Source organism: Armigeres subalbatus, unplaced genomic scaffold, assembly GCF_024139115.2.
Source record: "Armigeres subalbatus isolate Guangzhou_Male unplaced genomic scaffold, GZ_Asu_2 Contig1310, whole genome shotgun sequence".
NCBI classification, from domain to species: Eukaryota; Metazoa; Arthropoda; class Insecta; order Diptera; family Culicidae; genus Armigeres; species Armigeres subalbatus.
The window spans coordinates 120,920-144,809 of NW_026942078.1; the positions used below are offsets into that span (position 1 = coordinate 120,920).

The following is a 23,890-nucleotide window of genomic DNA, read 5'->3' on the forward strand; positions in this document are numbered from 1 at the left end:
TTAGTGCCTCCTATACTCGTTTCACTGCAGTAACCTCTACGCGGTACTCCTTTCAAATAGGGGTTGGTTTCTAAACGAATGTTACAGCAAATTTAGTTCTCTTCGGTCTTCGATTTAGAAGAAATTCGCTTTAAATGTATACTGCTTACCTTAGAATAATAAATTTTTATAAATGCAATCTTAGGAGACTGTATGAATAACGGCCTGGAATGTGCAATCTGCTGGGAGAGTTTACATTTAGATTTCAGTGAGTTAGCACAACCATTGATTCTATTTACCACTCTACACTTGCGAGGAACAAACTGTTAAACCTTCTAACTACTAATCAAACTAATAAAGATAATTATGATAGGGCCAAATTTCTATTTTTCAGGATAATTCATATGATTCAGCATTCACGCTTCTTTGTTTCCACTACAATTCGAGGTGCAAAGGTAATCTCTATATGTCATTCCATCCGCATGACGTGGACGTCATCGTATATCGAATGAGTCGACGTTGATACAGCACGGTGTTCATATGGTAGGTGCGTATCGTCCAGTGGACGCCACACTCCCCTCCGGTAGGCGGATCAGATAGTTTGGCTCCGCTTACTCCACACCGCGCCGTACATCCATTACCGCCAGCTTTACAGTCGGTCGCTCGTAGATACCATGAACAGTTTGAACGGTTGCCTTGCGAGTTTGTCCTCCACTAGTTACCACTCCGATTACCCGTCCCTTGGGCCAACAGTTTCTGGGATGCTCATGATCCACGATGACAACGATGTCACCCACCTCAAGAGGTTTCGCCTTCTTGTGCCATTTCGTACGCCGTGTTATGTCGGGCAGTTAGACCTGAATCCAGCGCTTCCAGAAGAGATTCGCCAACCATTGGGATGTCGGATGTCCTCGTCGCAATGCCGCGTTGTCCGCGTTCACGAAAGTTAACGGTTTTGAACCATCCGAAGAGCCCAAAAGAAAGTGGTTGGGCGTTAGGGCTGGTGCTGCTTCGTCGTCGATTGGCACGTGAGTAAGAGGGCGCGTGTTAAGTACACCTTCTACTTCTGTTAGGGCATTCCTCAGTTCCTCGTCAGTTGGTCGCCGTGCGTGCAAGACTTCGGCCAGGTTCCGTTTAACCGACTGTACGAGGCGCTCCCAACTTCCTCCCATGTGGGGCGACGCTGGTGGGTTGAACTGCCACGATGTAGACGACGTAATGAACTCCCGCATCAGCTGATTTTGGTCAATCTTCTGGTAGAGCTCCTGCAATGTTCGGTTGGTCCCTACAAAGTTTGTGCCCCTATCGCTATAGAAACTAACGGGCGTACCTCTTCGTGCGATGAAGTTCCTCAACGCCATTATACAGGAACTTGTCGTTAAGGAATGAGCTACCTCGATGTGGACGGCCCTTATTGTCCAACATGTCAGTAGAACCCCCACCTTTTCTCGACCCTTCGACCCACAATTTACCTCTATTGGACCAAAATAATCGACCCCACATGTGCGAACGGCCTCGTGTGTGCGGATAGTCTGGCCACTGGAAGATCGGCCATCTCCGGCGGTTGAGGGACAGCGTCGCGATTTTTGCACCACTGGCAGTTTCTACGGATCGTGGCAAGTGTTTGTCTCAAGCGAAAAATGCTATACTTTTGGCGAACCTCGTTAACTGCGATGTCGTAGTTGCGGTGGAGGTACTTTTCGTGATAGTGTGCCAAGAGTAGCGATGTTACTGGATGCTTAGGTGGTAGAATAACAGGATTCTTCGCGTCGCTGTGAAGATACGCACACACGCCAGTTCTACCCTTCATCCGCAATACTCCTGAGTCGTCCGCGAATGGGCTCAGCTTGTAGAGCGGACTCGCCTTTGGAATTTGTTTTCCCGTTGCTTCTTTAGCTACCAACACTGCAACCTCGTCATGGTATATGTCACGTTGGGCTTGCCGATAATGGTGTGCTTCCGCACTGCGAAGCTCTTCCCGCATAAGTGGTCCAGAAATTAAGGGAACTTTCCTACAGCTTCGTTGAATGTTCGTGCAGAAACGAAGCACGTATCCGGTCACTATCAATAGTCGTCGCCAACTTGAAAACCTGCTGACATCGATTACCGATTCGGAAGCACTGATGTGGAACAATACGCTGGGTCTCATCTCTTCCTCGGTAGAGATCTTTACTGGAAGGCTGGGCCACTTCTCTGTTGCTTGCATCAAAAACTCTGGACCCTTGAACCACCTGCTCTCCGACGATAGATCAGGTCGATCTCGCCATCTGGTCCCATCATCAGCGACATTAGATCGAGTCGGAACCCATCTCCAATCGTGGATGTCTGTCGATTCCAATATTTCGCTGATTCTTGATCCGACGAAAGCACTGTATCGCTTGTGGTCGGCACGCAGCCAACAGAGCACATTTCGAGAGTCTGTCCAAAATGTACGCTTACAGATGTTCATCGTCAGGCTTCGTGTTACATTGGTAGCCAATCGACACCCCAGAACTGCAGCTTGCAGCTCTAACCGTGGGATTGAGGTGTATTTCATCGGTGCTACTCGAGTCTTAGCCGCAACCAGAGAACATTCCAGCTGGTCACCTTTCGTAAATCGCAGAAACACAACGGCTGACATAGCACTTTCGCTGGCATCAACGAAGACGTGCATATCTACTGCAGCCTCTTCTATCGACAATACAACTTGCCGGTAACACCTTGGGATCCGTAGTTTCTCCAATTCCGGGAGAAGACGAATCCACGTACGCCACCTCTCGAACAGATTTTCAGGGATAGTTTCATCCCAATCAATCCCAGTACGCCACACCTCCTGAAGCAGGATTTTCAGTAGAACCAAATAGTGATCAATCAGCCCTACAGGATCGTAGATGGTCATCAGTGTCCTAAGGATCTCCCGTTTGGTGGGACAACGACTTCCATCGAGAAGCGCTGAATCAAATCTCGTCCATCCGATCTTGTACTTGAACACATCATCCTGCGTATCCCACCACATACCGAGGATTTTCTGGCTCGCTAACTCGGAAGTTATATTCAAATCCTTTTCTGTTGACTGCTCTGCATTCATTTTTGACAGCACCAGCGATGAGTTGGAGACCCAGTTGCGGATTTCAAATCCACCCTGCATGTGGATATAACGTACCGATTGGGATAGCTCGACGATTTCTTCCTCCGTTTCGGCGCTCAAAACCATGTCGTCCACATAGTGTCGTTTCTTGATCACCGCTACTGCTTCCGGATATTCGTCTACGTATCTGTCTGCGTTGCTGTTCTTCACGAACTGGGCTATAGCAGGAGAACAGCTCGCCCCAAAGGTCATTACCTGCATGACATAAGTCCTAGGTTCACCATGTTCCACGATACTGCGCCACAGAAACCGCTGACAGTGCTGATCTTCCGGAACTATCCGTACCTGGTGGAACATCTCCCGGATGTCAGCACACACGCCTACTCGATGCTCACGAAACTGATACAGAATGCCAACTAACGACGTCAACTGGTCGGGACCAGTAAGGAGTGCCGAATTCAGTGATGTTCCGTAAGCTGTGGCGGCGGCATCCCAAACGATACGTACCTTTCCAGGTTTATTCGGGTTGTATACCGGGAAAATCGGTAGATACCACACTCGCTCACGCTTCTCCGACAGTTCTTTTGGCGTTAGTTCGCGAATGTAGTTTTTCGAAATGTATTCCGCGATTTTCTCGTTCAAAACGTTCGCCAGTTCCGTATCCTTCGCCATGCGTTTCTCCAGGCATTTCCACCGACGGATTGCGACTGCCTTGTTATCCGGTAGCCGAATTCTATCAGAGCGCCATAAAAGGCCAGTTTCGTACCGCTCTCCATTGAAGTGTGTCCGAGATTCCATCAAAAACATTGCTCGCTCGTCATCCTTAGATAGTCGTTCAAGCTGGTTGGGCTTGACTACCAGACTGTCGATAGCAAAGTAGTCTTTGACCGTCTGGTTTAAGTGCGTCATGCTTTCTTCGCTACACGTACAAATGTGATAGGTGTGACTAGTACTCGAGGAATTTTTCGTGGCCCAGCCACCGTACACCGACCATCCGAGATTGGTTTTTACAGCAATTGGGTCGCCAATCTTGCCCTCACGACTTTTCCGCACCAGCATAACATTAGCGTGCCTCAATCCAATCAGTATCCGTGGACGAACGTTCGTGTATGATTCCACAGGAAGTCCCTGCAGGTATCGATGCGGTTTAGTGAGTTGAGTCATATCCAAAGACTGGAAGGGTAATTGCAGCTCTTCCACCGTTCTCACATCTTGCAGTAACAGCCGCTCTCCTCCTCTTCCGGCGACCACAAGCCCGCCACTCTGTGAATCGGATTCGTAGCGAAGAGTACCACCCGTCCATTTCAGACAGAGCGGATGAATGGTTCCGGACAGCCTCAGCGCCCCGGCTGGTTGCTGGTCGATGAGAGTCAGTTCGGATCCATCGTCCAGGAAAGCGTGACATTTTAGCTGTATTCCGTTTCCAAACAACGTCACTGGCAAGTAGCGAAGCGAGCCCGTACCGGTTTGATGTGTATTGACGTTGCGTTCCTCGTTCTGCCTCGAAGGGCCGCTCCTATTGGTACCGCTTGGTGGCGTTTGTGAAGCAAGACGTGATGCTTGAAGGTGCATCCGTTCTTCCCACACTCTCCAGAATTGCAGCCACCTTTATGCTGCCGAAGACATTTGCGGCAGAAGTTAAATCCACGTACTGTCGCCCACCTTGCTTCGTACGAAAGCTCAAGAAATCGCTTGCACTTTCCAAGATATTTGCAATCTTCTTTGCACGCGGGACATGCTTTGCTTCCTCCGCTCACTCCGGCCACCGTCGATCTTGCTTGGGTTGGGTATACAGTCTGAGTCCTATCCTTGGAAAGAACTTCTGCGTGAGTGTTCACATACTTCTCCTTTCGGTTTCCTTTTATCTCCTGATTCTTGCCTCCGCGGCACTGAGGCTCGAAAACAACGGTGACATCTTCCGCCAAGCTGTATATCCACTGGCTGAACGTGGACAACTTTACCTCTGGGAAGTTTCTCTTGTACCGCGCCCAATCCAGCTTTATTTGAGGTGGCAGTTTCTGGACAAATTCTTTTAGGAGTGTCGTATCACACATATACTCCTTTCCACCGCAAGCTTTTACCGTGGCACAGAGATTCTGGACCTCCAGAGCATAATCGACCAGCTTGTCCATCGCATCTGGCTTGATAGTCGGCATCGATATAATCTTCTCCTTCAGGTATTCAATTATCGTTTCCGGTCTACCGAAGCGTAGTTTCAGTGCACTGATTGCTCTGCCTACCGTTTCAGGCCGCATCAAGAAACTACGAACAGCGTTAAATGCATCTCCCTTCAGACAGTTCCTCAAACGGATCATGTTCTCCGCTTCCGTGTACCCACACATAGCCGTTGTATCTTCATACGTGGACAAGAACATTGGCCATTCCTCCGGATTACCGCTGAACTTGGGCAGCTCACGAGGTACAACCTGTCGTGCTGCAAGCTCATCCTTCGAGAGTCTTTTGCTGCTTCTCAGGGAGTGTTGCCGGTCTGTAACTGGTCGTCTACTACCACATAGTTCAACTTTCTTGGCTGTTTCACTCTTCGCTCTTTGGTGTCTTCGCCCTGCTCGTTCGCCATAGGGTTGTGCTTCTTCACTGCCGTAGCAATTGGTACCACCGATGGATGAAAGTTCTTCTTCATCCTTTGTCCCGGTACCAGACGTTTCTTCTTCGCTTGAGTCTTCTGTTTCCACTTCACTTCCGGAGTTTTCCATGCTGGTTTTCTTGAATGACGAACGCTTATCTTTCACATTGGTTTCGCTGCGATGGTTCAACCACTGTTCCACCTTGTGATGACCATTATGCTGATCAATGACTGATTCGCCACTGCCTTCCAAATCGGCCATCTCCTTTAGAACAGTGAACTTATTTTTAGCTAGTTCCCGCTTGCGCCGTATCTCTTCTTGCATCAGTGTCTCTTCAGCTTCGATCTGTTGAAGTTCCACATCCAAACGCGCCTTGACTGATTTCCGTGATGCTGCTGATATTAATTAACCAGCCTTGCTCGCCCTTGTTTTCGTCGCTACCTGTGCATCATCTCCGTTCCGTCTAGCAGCTGCAACTATATCCTCGCAATTCGCCGCCGTATCACAAACATCATGTTTCCACTCCGTCGTAGGAATCACTTTCTTCGTACCCTTTGTAGATGTTGCTCGAGTTATCCGCTTCCGTAACGTCACCGCCAATTTCTGTGTGGAGGTTTTCCATATGGATTTCGTTGCCTTGGTTGCTTTCGCAGTAGCGCATTCCAAGCAGATCCAACTGCAGCCCTGAATATCCTCTGAAACTCCCACGCACACGAAATGGTGCCACACATCACATGTATCGCACTGCACCATTTGGTCGTCGTCCGGTTTATCGCACAACTTACAACTACCTCGAGCCACCGGTGTGGTCTTACACGCCGCGTTGGGGGGATAGCGCCTTTTGGGTCATTACTTAGGGGTTGTCTAGACGGGTCTTTAGGGGGTTCTTTATTGCCTGACTTTGAGTTGGAAGGAGATGTTTGCCGCTTACCTGAGGTACATTTGGCTCTGCTGTCAGCATCCATACCTGGTTCCGACATCGCCTGCCGCGGTAAACGAAATTTTAATATGTTGGCCGTGCCAACTGGAGGGAGCGTCTTCCGAAAAAATGAACTACTGATGATTTACAGTTAGTTAAAATTTCCTGTGTGTATTAATAGAAATTATTAGAGTTTCATATAAGTTCACGCTTTAGTATCACTCTTACGTTTAGTGCCTCCTATACTCATTTCACTGCAGTAACCTCTACGCGGTACTCCTTTCAAATAGGGTTGGTTTCTAAACGAATGTTACAGCAAATTTAGTTCTCTTCGGTCTTCGATTTAGAAGAAATTCGCTTTAAATGTATACTGCTTACCTTAGAATAATAAATTTTTATAAATGCAATCTTAGGAGACTGTATGAATAACGGCCTGGAATGTGCAATCTGCTGGGAGAGTTTACATTTAGATTTCAGTGAGTTAGCACAACCATTGATTCTATTTACCACTCTACACTTGCGAGGAACAAACTGTTAAACCTTCTAACTACTAATCAAACTAATAAAGATAATTATGATAGGGCCAAATTTCTATTTTTCAGGATAATTCATATGATTCAGCATTCACGCTTCTTTGTTTCCACTACAATTCGAGGTGCAAAGGTAATCTCTATATGTCATTCCATCCGCATGACGTGGACGTCATCGTATATCGAATGAGTCGACGTTGATACAGCACGGTGTTCATATGGTAGGTGCGTATCGTCCAGTGGACGCCACACTACGGTATACAATAGGATATATTGTTTCTTGATGGTTGTCCATATTGTATCAACACCGTGGATATAATACGTCAACATAGTTCTCTAATGTAACAATACTTCCAATTGTTTTTAGAACATTTAGTGCATAAATTTTAATCATTGATAACTTCTGAAAATTTTGTTCAAATTGCATATAAGCAATATAACAATATTTATCCCATTGCCGCAAATATGCATTATTTTTCTTCAAATTTCATTAGTTGAACGGTAAAGCCGTCATAATTAAGAAATCCAATATGGTATTGTTTTACTATAAAAATACAATTCAATCTAATGTAATTTGAACGGTTTTCTTTGGATATTTCAACAATATATTTACGATACACTCTATTGTTTGACAAACAAAAGTGTATGAAAAAATCTCAGATTTTGTATAGTTACGATACTTAACAACCCGTACGTTCTAATGCGAAAACTTCATTTACAATTTAATGAATGGTTCATAACAATACATTCTAATGTATTTCTATTATTTCATCTATAATAAAATCTATTGTAAATTTATTGTGTTGTATAGTGATGTTACAATAAATTGTATTGTTTTTCTATAATATTTTTTATTCGGGAAGCTTTGAATGATTAATTTTAGTTTAAGCCTTTGAAAAGATTATTTTCAGTTTAATCTAACGAAGGTTAAAGGTAATATATTCAGCAGAAATGTTAGTTTTGCAAAACAAATAGGAAATAATTTGACTTTTAAAAATTTGAAAAGAATAATCTCGGGAATAGTTTTGATTTTTTCAGAACTTTTACATTTATTTATAATCATACACTGTATTGATAAATTCATTGCGTGGCAATATTTCTATCAGATTATTTAGACCGTAAAAAGGAGCATGCGGCGGTGATGAATCGATTTTAGCGCCTCCTCAGAACTGTCCCACAGTCGACCGCCATACCATTCAGGGAAATTATGCTTCTACTTCATAGAGCTGCGACTGCCATTATAGGCTGGCCTTTAATTCTCTTAGGCACTGATTTTCTTCCTCCTCGAGGGCAATCGTTCGACCGATCCGAATCGAAGTAGAGATCCTCTTCCTGGCGAATCGGTTTTCGCTGGTGCATTGTTCCGAACCTGAATTACACATGGCAAACGGAAGAAGTTAATTATCAATTTGGAGAACGATTTATTGAAGAAAAATATTACTTTTGTTCTTGTCTTTGTTACAATTTGCACACTGCATGGCCGAGCAGAAAAAATAGAAACATGGCTCCCAATGTTCGTGACCTGCTTCAGCGCATTGCCTTCTTCGGTAGCCGTCGAATCTCGCGTCAACCAGAGAGCCTGATTAACGTTATATCTGTTGTTCACACCCCGAAACGAATTATATTATAAATAATTAATAAGAATAATCCGCTTTTAATAAAAAATACTCGACAATCGTGGTAGTTGAAACTAATAAACTACAGTGATCGTTCGCTAATTGGGGCACGACCTCACCCCAACTAGCGAATGCCGTTCGCTAATTGGGGCGTTTTGACAAGCGTCAATGTTGTTTACTTTTTGCGTTGAACAAAGGAAAATTTTACGCGCCACAAAATATCGATCCCGCCAAACACGGGAACAAAACGTCAACGCGTTTTTGACATCACATTCTGACGTTTGAGTGCTTTTTAATTGGGTTTCGCCCCAATTAGCGAACCCCCAACTAAAAAGCGCCCCAACTAGAAAAACCCCAATTAGCGAACGTTCACTGTATATGTTGTCCAAGTCCGATGTTTGATAATGGTAGCCAAAAATCAACTTATTGAATAAATTTCAGATAAGCAAAGCAATGCATAAAATACTGCTTAAAGTGTAAGCGCTGAAATGATTAAAAGTGAAAAAAGCTCAAAAAGTTATAAATAATAAGCTAATTATCTTTTTCAATTTTCTCCGTGTAGGTATACAAAAAAAGCGTGACAGAGGGAGGAAGGCAGATTTGTCAAATCGTCGTTTGAATATTTCTCGGGTACTTATTCAAAAGGACGTATGTGATTTTGTAAACAAAGATTCAAACGTCGGTTTGTCCAATCTGATGGCACTCCCACGCAATCCAACACCACCAACAAGTAGCCGAAGGCTTCCCCTACCTGTCTGTGGTAATGGTTTGCGTGTGAGTGGTATCAGATTGGATAAATCGACGTTTGAATCTTTGTTTACAAAATCACATACGTCCTTTTGAATAAGTACCCGAGATTTGCTAACAAAAGCAGATAAGTCGTTTTGAAAATGTTGTCTAATAGATTGTGATAGACGAATCCAAGTAAAAACCCAATGGCTTTCTCGCATTTAGGAAATTCCTCCAGATATTCCTCCGGATTTTAAGAATTGCTTCAGAGCTACATCACTCATTTAATTTGAAAATTTCTTTGCTAAAACTTTAGAAAACATCTCAAGGAAATATGCATTTGACGATTCCTTTACGATCTTTTTGAATTTTTTTTAGGTGTATGTTCGAAAATGTGCCTCGAAAATACCTTTATAAAATACTTTGCAGATTTCTTCAGATATTCTTCTAAATTTTTTTTAGGAGTTTATTTGGAAATTTGATTAAGAATTCTATCGGAAATTTCTTTGAATTTTATTTCAGCTGTTTTTTTAAGAAACTTAAGAAAACTTTTGAAGGAAATGTTATGAAAACTCATATGTGAGCTCAAGATTCCCAAATTCAGTAGCCGCTAGGATTCCTTGGGTTCTTCGTAGCTTAGTTGTTCAAGGTACCAGTCTAGCGTACTGAGGGTCGTGGGTTCGAGTCCCATCGAAGGGAAACTGGTTACCTCCAATACATTTTTCAAATCATTCTCTTCCACATAATGTACACATTCACATATGAGTTTTCATAACATTGTAAATTAAAGTCCAAGTCAGGTGGTTTAATCCCCGGAATATAGGCAATTAACTTTGATTGAACTGTTCTTAAGAAAATGTTCCGGAAATATGTTTGGGAATTTCTTCAGGAAATCCTTCAGAATTTCTTACAATAACTCCTTCAGGAAATGTGTTGATGCAAAAATATGAGATTGCTGAGTCCATGACGTTAGGCATAATACGTTTTTTATATCGTGGGCTGTTTTTGGGGCATTTTATGCTTAACATCCTTTACGCCTAACGTACTCATGCCTAATGCCCTTATACTTGTTTGCGTCTCCAACATCTAGTTTGTTCTAGTTTGTGACCAACATCTAATTTGCTCGGACCAGCTACCAGCCAAGGTACCGGTACTATAAGTGTCAAACGGCCAAGTTATAGCCTATTCAGATTACGCCATTTATGATCATAAATATCATGATAAACAACAACCAGATGCCATAGCGCCGCTAGCGTTCACTAGCGTTCTATTACTGCTTTACTGTAAAAACCTTCCGAACATGCTTCGGATATTCTTTCGAAATTCTTTGGGATTTTTTTGGAACTCATTCAGAAGAATCTTGAGGAAAACTTTAGAAAACACCTGGAAGAGTTTTTCGGATATTTTGCTTTTAAGAATTCTTTGGGAATTTTTCGAGAATACCTTTAGAAACTCCTTTAAACAATCCATTCGGGATTCCTTAGGCTATTCTTTCAAGAATTCCTTTAGCAGGTTTTCATAAATCACTTTACATTTTTTTTGAAAATCCTTTCAGGTTTCCTTTCGGGAATTTCTCAAAGAAACCATACGAAAAATCGTCAGGAAATTCGTTTTGAAATTCCTCCGGAAAATTGCTAATCATTCTTATAGACACTCTTTTAGTGATTTCTTTGAAAAAATCCTTGGAAAACTGATCCCGAAATTCCTTCGGAAGTTCCTCCAGGAGATGCTTTGAAAAATCTTAACAAATTTAGTATTTTTTAATATATTCATCAAGAATTTCCAAGGGAATACTCAAAAGAATTTACAAAGTAATCCCTAATTGATTTCTAGAATAAATTCCTAGATTTTAAGGTAGCCTCACACCTCGGGAATTTGGTTCGCGGATTTTTTCCCCATGCATTTTTGCATATGCGATGTTTTCGGAATTTGGACACGGAAAATCAAAATCCCGGCCCCATTTAAAATACACGGGGCTCAAAATCCGCTGGAAAATTTTCCCGAGGTGTGAGGCAGCCTTTACCAAGAATAGCTTCGGAAATTCTCCAGGAATTCTTTTGAAGATGGCAAAACGTTTTTTTTTTTGCGGAACAATGATCCATTAACGTTCAATACATTTTTAATAGATTTGATTGGTATATTTATCAAAACATTTTTAATGATTTTTTCATCTTTTGAAAGAATTTCACTCATGATCACCGGGTATTGAAATTTCCCTGATTATGTTAGGAATTCCCTGATACTTCCAGGTTTTTTTCTAGGTGGGGAGAAATTCCCTGATATTTCCAGGTTTTCCAGGTTTTGCTGTTTTTTTTGTGCTGTTCATCCAGCAATTTTTCCAGCAAAAATGTTTACTGTTCAATCAGCAAAAACGATTTTCATAAAAGTGACAGATCGAATACTGAAAGTTCAGCAAAATATTATTGAATTTGCTGGTTATCAGTAATTTGATGAGTAAATACAATTTGCTGTTTTGTCAGCAATTTTCCACCGATTTGCTGAAATTACAGCAAAGTAAATTAAAAATTGTAATTAGAAGAAAAAAAACAATAAAAAAAATACACAGCTCATGAAGCTGCAGATCAATAAAGTTTTATTCTCTTATATGTCGAATGTACACAGATGGCTTATTTGTTAATCTAATTGCAACAAAAAAACAACAAATTTTATATGATTCATCAGCCGTCTATTTCTGATTGACATTCACGCGTCATTGTTGGTCTGTTTCGCGCTTCTCTTTTGTCTGAAATAGTAAAATGAACAATGTCAATTTTTGAAGAGTACAGATTTGTGATTTTCAAAAAAAAAATGGAGTAATGCTCATGTAATGTGATTTGTACTTACTGGAAAGTTTCTTCGAAATAAATCTGGTTCCACCAATGGCTGACGTTTTTAAATCGCATGTTACTTATTCAATGAATTATTGGCAGTGGCTGATTTTCTACTCGCCGCTATCACATCCCGGCGCTATAGTATATGCGCAAAATAGCCAGTATGAGTTAACCGCCAGAAATTTGTATGGCGAAAGACATCTAACGCGTGTTTTCTCAAGATTAGGAACTTTTCATGAAAAACTATTTGGTACCGGATATGAAGGATGGTGTCCGCTACTACGCCTACCAAATATTTTTTCGATTCAGGTGCTTAATTTCGAGTAATCGAACCGTAGATGCCTTTCGCCATACTGATTTCAGAAAGTTAACTCCTTCTGTGCCGCTGTAAGCACGCTCAAAGCAGGCGATTCATTGCTGATGATTTGTACGCTAAACGCGAGGGAAAATAATTATGCGTTGAAGGAGAGGCGTGAATTGCAGGGCTTTTTGTCAGCCATGTTGGTAATCGTTTTGAAATTATAAGATATAGAAATTGCTGAGATCCAGCAATAATTAATTTGCTGTTATCAATTCAGCAACTGTTTTTGCTGGTTTTCGGTACTTTCGGTGGTGTTTATCCAAATGACAGATATTTTACTGATTTACAGCAAAAATAAGTTTACTGGATATAATTCAGTAATGCTTAATACTGCTTTACAGTAAACTTTCAGGAAAAAATACTGTATCAGCAAACTGAGAATTGCTGATATGATTTCAGTAAATGATTTTGCTGGATCACGAAAAGAATATTAAGGTCTGTCTCATTTGGAGAATTAAACTTAAAAATGACAGTTCGAAAATTAGCAAATAACCCGGTCATAAGAATGGCTGGTGCTACCCTGGGAGGGAGATCCAGATACTACACACGAAATAACAATAAAATTAAACGTCATGACGCAAGAAAATTATCGACGAGCAAAATATACCAAAGCAAGCGTCACACGGACTGACCAATTTTTGTTTTGCGTGTCATCGATGTTTTCGTTGATTTCATTGAAGCCGGTGCGTGACTTTCTCGAGTTTCATATGACGTCCCGAGTGCGGGAATTTGAAATATGAAGTGTTTCGTAAAACTCTCTCTCCCGGAGTATCCAATTAAGAAGTGTAAATAAAATAGTATAAATAAAATACGAATCTCTTGTCAGCATCTATCTCGACCAACTCAACAACCAAACATTCAAGGTCAATAATATACAATTTAACATGTATGTCGATATTTCTTCACACTAATTTATTCCTAATGATATAAATTTCAATGAATCGTTATCTCGTAAAGTATGATATCAATGCAATGATATAGTTTGAAAAAGCATTTTAAAGATGAACACCGGAACATCTTTACCACTTCGTAATAACGACATGTGCAAACTTTATCTGGTTTCTAATAAAGTACGATATCAACGCAATGATATACACACTTTTTTTTTTTCGCCGAGGCCGGCAAAGTAAATTTCCGAGAATCCAACAGCTGAGATGTCGGTAAAAATCTCGGCAAAAGTTCAAAATACCGACTGGTCGTAAAATGTGCGTAAACGTCCAGCTGTCAAAATTTGCCGTGCTGTTCGGTAATACGTTACCGAAGTGCTCGGCGAATTGCATTACCGAGATAATGTAAATTCATATTTTAATTTGTTTTACTTTTCAGTTGAAAATAATGAAAACAACAAAAGCGTGAGGTAGCATCAAATATATTTTGTAAATGAAAAATGTGAAATGAATGTAAAAAAAAAATGAACTTATTTTTTACAAAATTGAATAACGCTTGACATTATCGAGAGTATCATTGTACCTATTTCGACCACCTAAGATATGATAACACTACCCTGGCTGCACTTAGTATATGGCGAGCTGAAATACTCTTCCACATTCAAGAATCCGTCACGAGAAGTCACCCCCATTGCAAGCTGACATTACTCATTGAGTTACAATAATCGTTCTCTTCATTCTATTCCACACACTTAAAATATATAACCGAACTCGGTTGAAATTGAACCGAATTTTTATCTGCTGAACGCTCGGTTGCCTGTTCGGTTCAACAAGAAACAACCGAGCAATCGTTTAATTTGAAATTGCTTCCAATCTGTCAAACTAACCGAACAGTCGGTTCTACTAGCATTTATTTATTTAGGAATAACCGTACATCGGTTAATTGATTTCTACCGAAAGGTGTCAATTAAACCGAATGAACTGTATTTCACATAGCGTAATTCGGTTTCTTAGCCCTTGGTTTTTACTTTAATCGAATCTGAATCAGAATTCAAAGACTCGTTTTAGAACTCTGAATCCGATTATATTAAGGACAAATTTAGCTGAAGAGAAATAATAAACGTTTATTGATATAGTGGAAATAGTATTCGATATTTTTAATACCACTTTGGACAACGCTCACTCACGTTTTTTCCTAGTATATGATTTTATTATTAGCATCAGGAAATCTGAAAATGAAAAATAATGATATAATCCCTAATAATAGGCAACATATACATATTAATACTTTTTACTCACTCTGATTTTTGATACATAATTTTCGCCATGCACGTCCAGGACATTGATAAAGATTGCAGCCTTTTCTTGACTTTGCATTTTTGGTTGGTTTCCTACACGAAGTCGTTTGAATGACGTTTAAATAACTTAAAGCGATGTTCGGTTTGTTTTACCGAGTAATGTCGGTTGTCAGGTACCGAACTTGTAAACATTTAGGCTTAACCGTATTTTTCGGTTTAATTTTTGTTCTCATTTGTCAAAAGATATTTAATATACCGAATGTTCGGTTTTTATTCAAAATATTTTGAAGAAAACGAACGACTGATCGGTTCATTGCTTTCAACCGATCTGGTTCGGTGAAAAATTCAACCGAGATCGGTATTATAATTTAAGTGTGCATGATGGTATGTTCTATAAAATAAAAGTTCAAGCACGGGATAAAGTAAAATGTCTGCTAAAATGTAACTTTATAACTTACATGAAGATTTTTTTTTCTGCGGCCGTTGTCTAGAATTAAACAAGTGAATGTTCTCCTCATTTTTTTCTAACACGTGCTTCTGTCACGTTTTGACGTTTGACAAGTATACTTCTCCGAAATTCGGTAATGTGGGTAGTATACCGATGAAGATCGCAAAACATATATCCGAATCTCAGTAAAAAGTTTATTTAGCTGATTCTCGGTAATTAAATGTACAATAATTCGGTGAAACAATTTTTTTGACGACATTCCGGTTAAAAGCGTACAGAACATGTTCGTTAAATTCTTTAACCGAAATAAAATCTGGCTTTTAAGTGTGTATTTTGGCAAATAACTTAATAAATGATCACCACTACACCTTTATCCCTTTTTGTTCATCGAATCATCGGTATTTTGGCGTTTGTTTACTCCGGAAGTTTATATTTTTGAGATAGAAAATTATTGAATGAAACAACATTAGCTTTTTGATTATGAAGGGATAGTCTTGTCGTCATAAAGAACCATTTCCCAAGGACATTACCGGTAATTGATGTTTTGGGATAAGGAAAATAATTCCCCTACATATTGATTATATTTGAATAAAAATTATATGGGATAGAATGCTAATGCAATTTAGCTATTACGAATCAAAACTACATTGTGGTCTAATGATTAAGATCTCTTAGCAAATGTTCTACGGAAGTTGCAAAGCGAAATCTCTCTTCCATGCTTTCACCATATATGCCAGATTCGGACGACGAACACTTTACAGATTTTTTCAAATCGCCAAAACCCAACTATTCACGATTAAAATTACGAAAAAACAATTCACTGTAGCTGTGGATTGGGATGAACGTGAAACGAGCGATGCAGATAATGAATTTATAAGCGATAAGCAAAGGGAATCATTGCAAGAAGATGTATCCTAGACGACTCCTTTTCTCTTTACAACGGACATCATTTTAAAATGAGTTTCATAGTTCGATTGTATTAGGTATTTTTTTTTTGTTCAACAACCGTCGTTTCAAATATAGATTGATTTAATATAATTTTCTGCTTTTTTATAGTTTTCAAGCAAATTATCAGTATCGATACTCCCCATTTATTAAACATTTTCAGCTAGGTCTGCGGTGACGTTTCATGACAACTAAAGTTAGGTCTGCACTGACATTCATATTTTTTGAATCTGAATCTCCCTCCCAGGTGCTGCCCAGCAATTCCAATAAGACATCGATGCAAAATGATTCGATATCTGTCAAAAGTAATCTTGCTCTGCGAGCAGGGTTATTTGATAATTATTGAAATGTCACTTTTAAGTTTAATTTCAGTTTAATTCTCCAAATGAGACAGACCCTAAATATTAATTAATTATTTGGTGTGCAGTGTAGGGCTTGGGCTTCACTGTATTGCTCAAGGAAAGTGTGTTTTCATGAACGGGTTCGCTTCTTGACAGTTCGCATGATTTTATTTTTTTCATCTTCGTAACAAAAAATAAATACCAAATTTTAAAAACGACTTAACTGCTTTTGTAAACAAGATTTCAAACATCGATTTGACGAATCTGAGAGTACTCCTATATCAGATAGCAGAATTCTTCACCTATGTGCTGATGGTGTAGTTTGCGTGAAAGTGCTATCAGATTCGTCAATAATCGATGTTTGAATCTTTGTTTACAAAAGCAGATAAGTCGTTTTGAAAATTTGGTATTGAAATATTTTTTTAGGTATTTCAGTGATTTCACGGATTTCACTGGATTTAAAAAAATTGTGTTTTTCATAAATTAGAGTTATATAGGCTGAATTGGATTGTGCAGTAGAATGCGAAAGCGGCAAATTGACACTCTTAAAATATTTAATATTAAGTAAGTACCTAGATATCTAACAATATGACCAAATTCAATAATTCCAAAACTATCCCATTACTAATTCAGTGTCCAAGAGGTTACAGAAAATGAGGAATATCTGGTTAATTTTGAATCCGGAGGACGTGACATAGCAATCAATATAATTTTGGGACCGGAATTCCCTAATGCGAAACCTAAGCTTGTAGTGAGTCCCATTCTGAGTCATCCGTGGGTGAACACGAGCACTGGCGAAATCGAAAATGCCCCGGGGATATTAAATGTAAGTAAACCTCGGATTTCAAAAATTGTACTGATAGAAGTGTTACATATTTTTGACTATTTCAGTATACCATTCATTCCGATTTAGGACGAGTTGTTCAAGCTATCAGTCGGGAATTTGAGAAACATCCGCCCCAGTTACTGAATGAAACTCCTGGAACACCACAGCATAGTCGAAATGGTAATAGCCAAGAACCGAAAGCACCAGAAGGTCGAATGATAGCCTCTCCGGTTACACCTGAGCAAGATGTTTTCGGACTTCAAGGTCTCAGCTTGGATGATCTCAGTCGACTGAACAGCGATGAAGATTGTTTAGAACATTTCATCGAAAAGCTGGGCTTCGTTCAGAACCAAAGCAACGAAATGAATCATCTGTTGGATCAAATTGAAGTGACTGCCACGGAAAACCTTGCCAAAAAGCAACTGATCGATGAACGAAAAACTAAACTTGAGGCAATGTATCTCGAATTCAAACAGCTCGGTGCTAGATACGAAGCTTCAAATCAGAAGTATCAGAAAAAGTCGGAGGATTTTTCCCCGCAACACATCAAAGAACTACTGCAGATTGCAGTTGCGGCGGCGGACTCTCGAAGCGACGAAGAAGCGCAAAAGTTTCTCTCCGGCGATAGCGATGTGGGTACATTTTTGAACAACTTTATTGAATCGAGGAAAAGTTACACGATGCGGAAAGCCAAAGAAGATCGGCTAGTTCAACAATTGACGGCTTTGGAGCGAGCTGCTTTCTGATAAGGTTTCGTGCTAGGAAATACTAACCTTGGGTGTACATTTTTATTGTGATATGTATTTATATCTTTGTTGAATTTGGCATTAGCCTGTGCTTGGAAGAATAAACAACGGCTTAAAAAGCAAACTGTCCATCTCTGTCAATTATTCGGTTTGTCGACTTGCTAACCAATTTTTTTCATGGTTTTTGTAGAACTTCTACATCTGAGATCAAAATGGTTCATTCCGCGCAATGTACATTCCGGGAAATATCGCATTCCGCGGACTTGGGACTACGCGAAATGGAATTCCGCAGTTTGTCATACAACCTGATGAACATTTATTTTAACTGAAACTTTCACGAGTTCATATCATCCTTATGAATTTTTGAGGATGAACTCTTTACGAACAATGAAAAATTATTATCAAGGACTTAGTCAACGGAAATCAGTGAGGAGCTGAAGTGAAAAGTTAGATTTTTTTTAAAGATGTTTTTTCCGACATTTCAAAATACTTTATAAAAACTTAGAAGCTATCGCAAAATTCAATTCCCTAGTTTTGTTACGGAACCCCTGAATATATCTCCAAAACTTATTAAAAACATAAAGTATTTCTAATACATATTTATAGAACTATTATAACAAAAAAAAATTCATGTCTTCTTCATCTTTTAGTTATTTCAAGTCTGATAACGTAGTGTGGAGCGTCATTATCAAATGCGTTGGATTTAGAATCTTCTATGTTCGATTCATTATACAGTTCTCACAAAATTTTACGAACTCTACAATTGACTTAGGATTGACTTAAGAAATTGACCATTAGACCGCACATACGGTTCTTTGAAGTTTTGTGCATAGATTTGTGGGAAATCTTACCCTCTTTAAAAAAAGAGCGCTTTTGATTTCCTTTTGTATAAACGAGGCGCCTAATAAAGGATTCGCTAAGGGCTCTACTGCATAGATATTATTTTCAGTGAAATGAAAGCTTGTACCTGGTCTGAATAGGCCAGAATAATTTGTGAACATACTCTAAATGCCCATAAAATGCATAACAGTCCCATGCTTGCAGAATGCAGAGTTATGCCCATGTGGATCATATTTACCCCCAAATTTCAACATGGTAATGGTAATTCTTCCAGTAATAGGAACTGTATGTCCAGCAGTGTTCCTCAAGATGTTACCAACTGTGAGTGATATGAATGGAAAACATTTTGGTGTGAGGCTAGCTTCATGTGCGCAGAATCGCTCTATACACCAACCGTATCAATACTCTCAATGCAAGCACATGCACAATCATTTGAATACACTCCGCTCTGTATCCAATATCAGTTAATTATCTGAAGGTACTGACGTATAGTAAATGTGAAAAATATGTTAAATCAGCTTCGGGTCTTGACATACGTACATTGACTTTTAATATTTTCTTACTTCAGTGACTACATATATTGAAGTGAATTGTTCGTTACTGAGCAGAGCAGCATGAGGTTTATGTAGCCGCCGTTCCACATGTTGCACAGCGTGATGGCAAAAATGTTGGCGCCGTGGTATGAAATTAAGACAAGGGCATTTGCAACTTTTTGTTATGTGTAGCAGGCCTTGACAAATCGATACTTTATTTTTTTGCAATTCCTGATCATAATACCTGGTTTACAATTGGCGTTAGAGTGATAAAACGGCCTACTTTTCCATACTAATGACATGGGTGCAACGCAAATGGGTTGCATAAAATCCATTATAGCACTCATTTGGGTGCTATAATGGAAAACCAGCATTAAAACAATAGTTACATGACCACATTCAGCTAAATTGGCTTGGGTGAGTGTTCAAATAGTGTATTCTTTGTGTCACGTAATAAATTAAATAATTTTATGGGCATGCTTTATGGTCTGTCGAACACACAATGGGGCACGATAATATAGAATCTGTTTGTTTTCTGCAGCCACATGATTTTTTTGGTAAGATTGGTCACGTTTTTTTTTTCCTAAGCAATGGAGGGGGAATCTGCTCAACAGACATCCTGGGTTGACCAGGAAGTGCGGGGTTAGGGATCACCGAGGGAGGCAGGACTACATCCCCGACCCGCTAAACCGTTTCCATTGCCGCCAAGCCCATAGTCCCTTCGGTACAACCAGAAAGTAATGGTTCAAAGGGGGGCCAGTGCACAACTTACCCTCGAGGTTAGCTGCGTGTCTTTGCAGCACCGAACATCGTAACTCGCTTTTTTAGAAGAACACCATGGTATCGTGCCAGCGCGTTGCCGGCTTTCCAGGTGGCCTTACCACGCCCTATGTCCTCGGAAGGTGGGAAGGGTCGACTTCGCGCCTGCTTCCCTCTGCACGACTGGTATCAAGAATGATGATGCCGCGAGCACCCCAAATTGACCTTTCAGCGATAGGGCCTATTCGCCAGCACACAGAGGGACTTGCCGACGCGGTGCCTACGCCTGCCTCTGCCTTGACGAGGACCCCTTTCCGTCCTCGGGCTCGGAACCCGCCCGGTTGACCAACGCCGCGAAAGCAACGATACCATGTTGTTCTTCGCGCGGCCACTTGTTCGATAAAAGGATCGGGTTCGACCACAGAGCATGACCACCGGTATGACCCATGAAGCCGACTCAGATCCTTTGGACCACCTCTTATTTGCGCCTGAACTAGCCATCCTTGAGTCCACGCGCCACCTTCTGTGTAGCTCCGAGACGATTTGGGCGATAGCCGATAAAACTTCATCTTTACACATCCTCCGAACTAGGTTGTCCGGGGTAGTGTCCAGACCACATGTGGCAAGCATGTGGTCACGCATTGCGCGAAAACGTGAGCACACGAACAACACGTGTTCCGCCGTTTCCTCTAAACCTGCGCACACCAAACACTCGGGCGAGGCCGAGCAAGCCAGCTGCGTTACCTGCACTGTGATTTTGCAGCACGCTTAAACGCCGGGCACATCGAACCTCCCATGAGGTGCTTGCTGTTCACAGCTTTGCTGGAACAAATCAAACAATTTTAGGGTTCGTGCAGCATTGTGCCTTATGTCCTTCCAATCCGCAGCGTCGGCAGAGATTGCTTCTGTCAGGGCCTTTGCAGTCCCATTGCTTGTGCCCCGGTTCCAGGCACTTGAAGCAAACTTCGGGTTGCTCGTATATGCCCACAGGGCACACCGACCATCCCACCTTGACGCTCCCTAACTTGACTACCTTGGAGGCGTTCGCTGCAGATAGACGAACCAATGCTACCCGCATCCCTGCCGGACCTTTCCGTACCCGAACGGCTGCGGTGGGCGTCTCCACTTCACACTGTCGCCGCAGTGCCGTGACGAGCTCTTCGATTTCGGTGATCTCGTCCAGGTCTTTAACCCTTAGATTCACCTCCGTAGTGAGTGCCCTCACCTTGACCGTCTCGCCTAGAACTTCCTCCGCCAACTTCTTGTAGGCGGCGCCCTTTTGCGAGACGCCCCGCTTCAGCTCGAGGATCATCTCGCCCATCTGGGTACGTCTTATTCGACGTACGTCGGCGCCGAGTTCAACGAGCTTGACGTCACTCCTCATCGCCTTCAAAACGTCCGAGTACTTAGCCTCGTCCGCCGTGATGACTAGGGCATCGCCCCTGTAGCGATTAGCGCCTACCCTAGACTTCTTGCTACCCTCATTCGCCTGGGCCTTCTTTTCGGCCCTTGACGTCTTCGGTTTCCTCTTGTTCTTGACCAGGGTCCAGGAGGCGTCATCCCCCTCTATTTCCCTGGTTTGGTGCGGCTGAGAACTTTCAGCCTGCCGTAACCCCTTACCACCGTCTTTCCTGAGTGGACCTTTCCAGGTCCTTCCTCCCCCGGTTTTGGAGGTACCTGGCCGGGGTTCAGCTTCCCAGCCCCACTACCCTTGTTCGGGGTAGTAACCCTCCGCGTTTTGGGGCGTTCCCCGGGGAGCTCATCCCCTGGAGACTGTCTCCCCCCTTTTTGTGTCTGCTCCGTTGGAGCAGTCACCCCCGACGTACCCGCAAATACTTGAGCCTCAGTCTGGGTAGACTTTGGTACCACCGTCTTCGCTGGCACGCCCTCGGTCGATTCGACCTTGCCCGAGTCCGCAAATCCTTGGGCCTCAGTCTGGGTAGACCTCGACTCCACCGATTTCACGGGTTTACACTTGGCCGTCCCGACCGCCCTCTCCAGCTTGGCGTCCAGCATCGACTTTCGAAGTTTCTGCAAGCTCCTCTTGAGGTCTTTGCTGATATTATGCTTCGATGACGCAAAGTCGATGATGGCGTCCAGCTGTTCCGTCGCCACCTCGAAGGCCGAAAGCCCATCGCGTTTGCGGTTCATCGCCTCCACAAGCCACGGGCCGTCAATAACCCCTACCGGCGTTTTTTTTTAGCCGAGGGGAAGGTTGAGTGACCCACGCTGGCGCTGTGCACTGAGCTGCCGACTATTGCCCCTGGCCTCCTAGGCGAAGACCTGAACAACCCACCTCTTGCGAAGGGGTTGTCGCCTACACTACTACCACTAATTGAAGAATTGCCTTGGTTTTCCATTTTGGTCCCACGAGTTGCTCGGGAAAAGAGGTCCACCACGCCAGAGCCCAGCATGACGCGGTAAGGGACAATTACTGTGGAGGGTACCCAGGTACCCCACAGGCTCCGTAAAAGACCTAGCATATTATTTCACCCCCTGGCCATGCATCCCCTCGGCACGGGTCGCTTGACGCCTTGGGATTAGGGATTAGGGACGATGGTCCCGGTCTAACTCGCAGTGGCCATGGGGAGGGGTCGTCAAGCCCTTGGACAAAGTCCCTGCTGCCCCACAGATTGGTCATGTTAAGTAAATAAAATTGTACCATTGTGGTACAGATTTATCATATTTAAGCACATTTTTCGTCATTGCAAAAAAAAGCGTGTGCAACTCGTTGCAAAGCTCGATTTTTCAGCACTCGTAGTAGTCGTGCTGAAAAAACATGTTTTTGCAACTAGTTGCACAAACTACTATTTTGCAATTCCTGATCATAATACCTGGTATACCGTTTCGCCTTTGAGTGATAAAACGGCCTACTTTTCATACCAACTAATTTTGTACTTTAAAATGTTCAACTCAAATGAATTGCATAAAATCTAGGATAGGATGTGACAACTCAATTGAGACTGCCTTTTTGTTTTTTAGTCGGTTGCTCTGACGAGGTGGTCGTTTATGCATCCAAATTAATTTGGCATAGGTACAAAATCTTCCAAACATAATGTATCAAAACTTGATGTTTTTCTTTCCTTTCCATCCATTATTTAGGTATGTAAGAGAAGCGAAAGACTATAACGTGCTATAACAGAGAGAAGTTTTCAAAGTTACCAGATAAAGATTGTCGCTTCTGTTCCCTGTGTTCTGCAGTCCGAAACATGTGTAGTACACAAGGAATGTTAAATAACAACATTGCCAATGACAACAACATTGTCCTCTCTTGTAAATGTTGGGACAAACTCAACTCGCAATAAGCGTTTGTCCCAAACTGCAACAGAATAGGACAATGATCGCCTGCCGCGCATTTTGAGAAGTAGTCGGTTTCCGATGATGTTTTTGGTTAAATAAGTAGCAGTTATCATAGTTTAGACATAAACTTAACCATCTGTTGACATGATTTGTGTTTTACTTCTGAAATATACAAGTTATCGCAGTTTGAAAAGTTCACAACAATTACCTCTCCATGTTTGTTGCAAATAAAATGGAACGCAACAATGTCTTTATCCTCTACAGATGAGGACAAAGAGTTATCGCTATTCTCTTTTGTCGCTTGTTTTTTGCATTTTTCAACGACAATTACATTCCTTGGTAGTACATAA

The 23,890-nt window shown here is 41.7% G+C and overlaps 2 protein-coding genes across 2 annotated transcripts; one reads left to right on the plus strand and one right to left on the minus strand.

Annotated features, from left to right (window-relative positions):
• Positions 1 to 1,453: 1,453 nt before the first annotated feature.
• LOC134202629 (uncharacterized) lies at positions 1,454 to 6,384 on the minus strand. Its single transcript, XM_062677647.1, has 3 exons — positions 6,073 to 6,384; positions 4,709 to 5,976; positions 1,454 to 4,562 (listed from the first exon to the last, which is right to left on the minus strand). The coding sequence occupies exons 1-3, from the start codon at positions 6,382 to 6,384 to the stop codon at positions 1,454 to 1,456; spliced, it is 4,689 nt and encodes a 1,562-aa protein (XP_062533631.1).
• A 10,430-nt stretch (positions 6,385 to 16,814) lies between these two features.
• On the plus strand, positions 16,815 to 18,192 carry LOC134202620 (vacuolar protein sorting-associated protein 37A-like). Its single transcript, XM_062677638.1, has 3 exons — positions 16,815 to 17,100; positions 17,170 to 17,362; positions 17,428 to 18,192. The coding sequence occupies exons 1-3, from the start codon at positions 17,057 to 17,059 to the stop codon at positions 18,106 to 18,108; spliced, it is 918 nt and encodes a 305-aa protein (XP_062533622.1). The 5' UTR covers positions 16,815 to 17,056; the 3' UTR covers positions 18,109 to 18,192.
• The last annotated feature ends 5,698 nt before the right edge of the window (positions 18,193 to 23,890 follow it).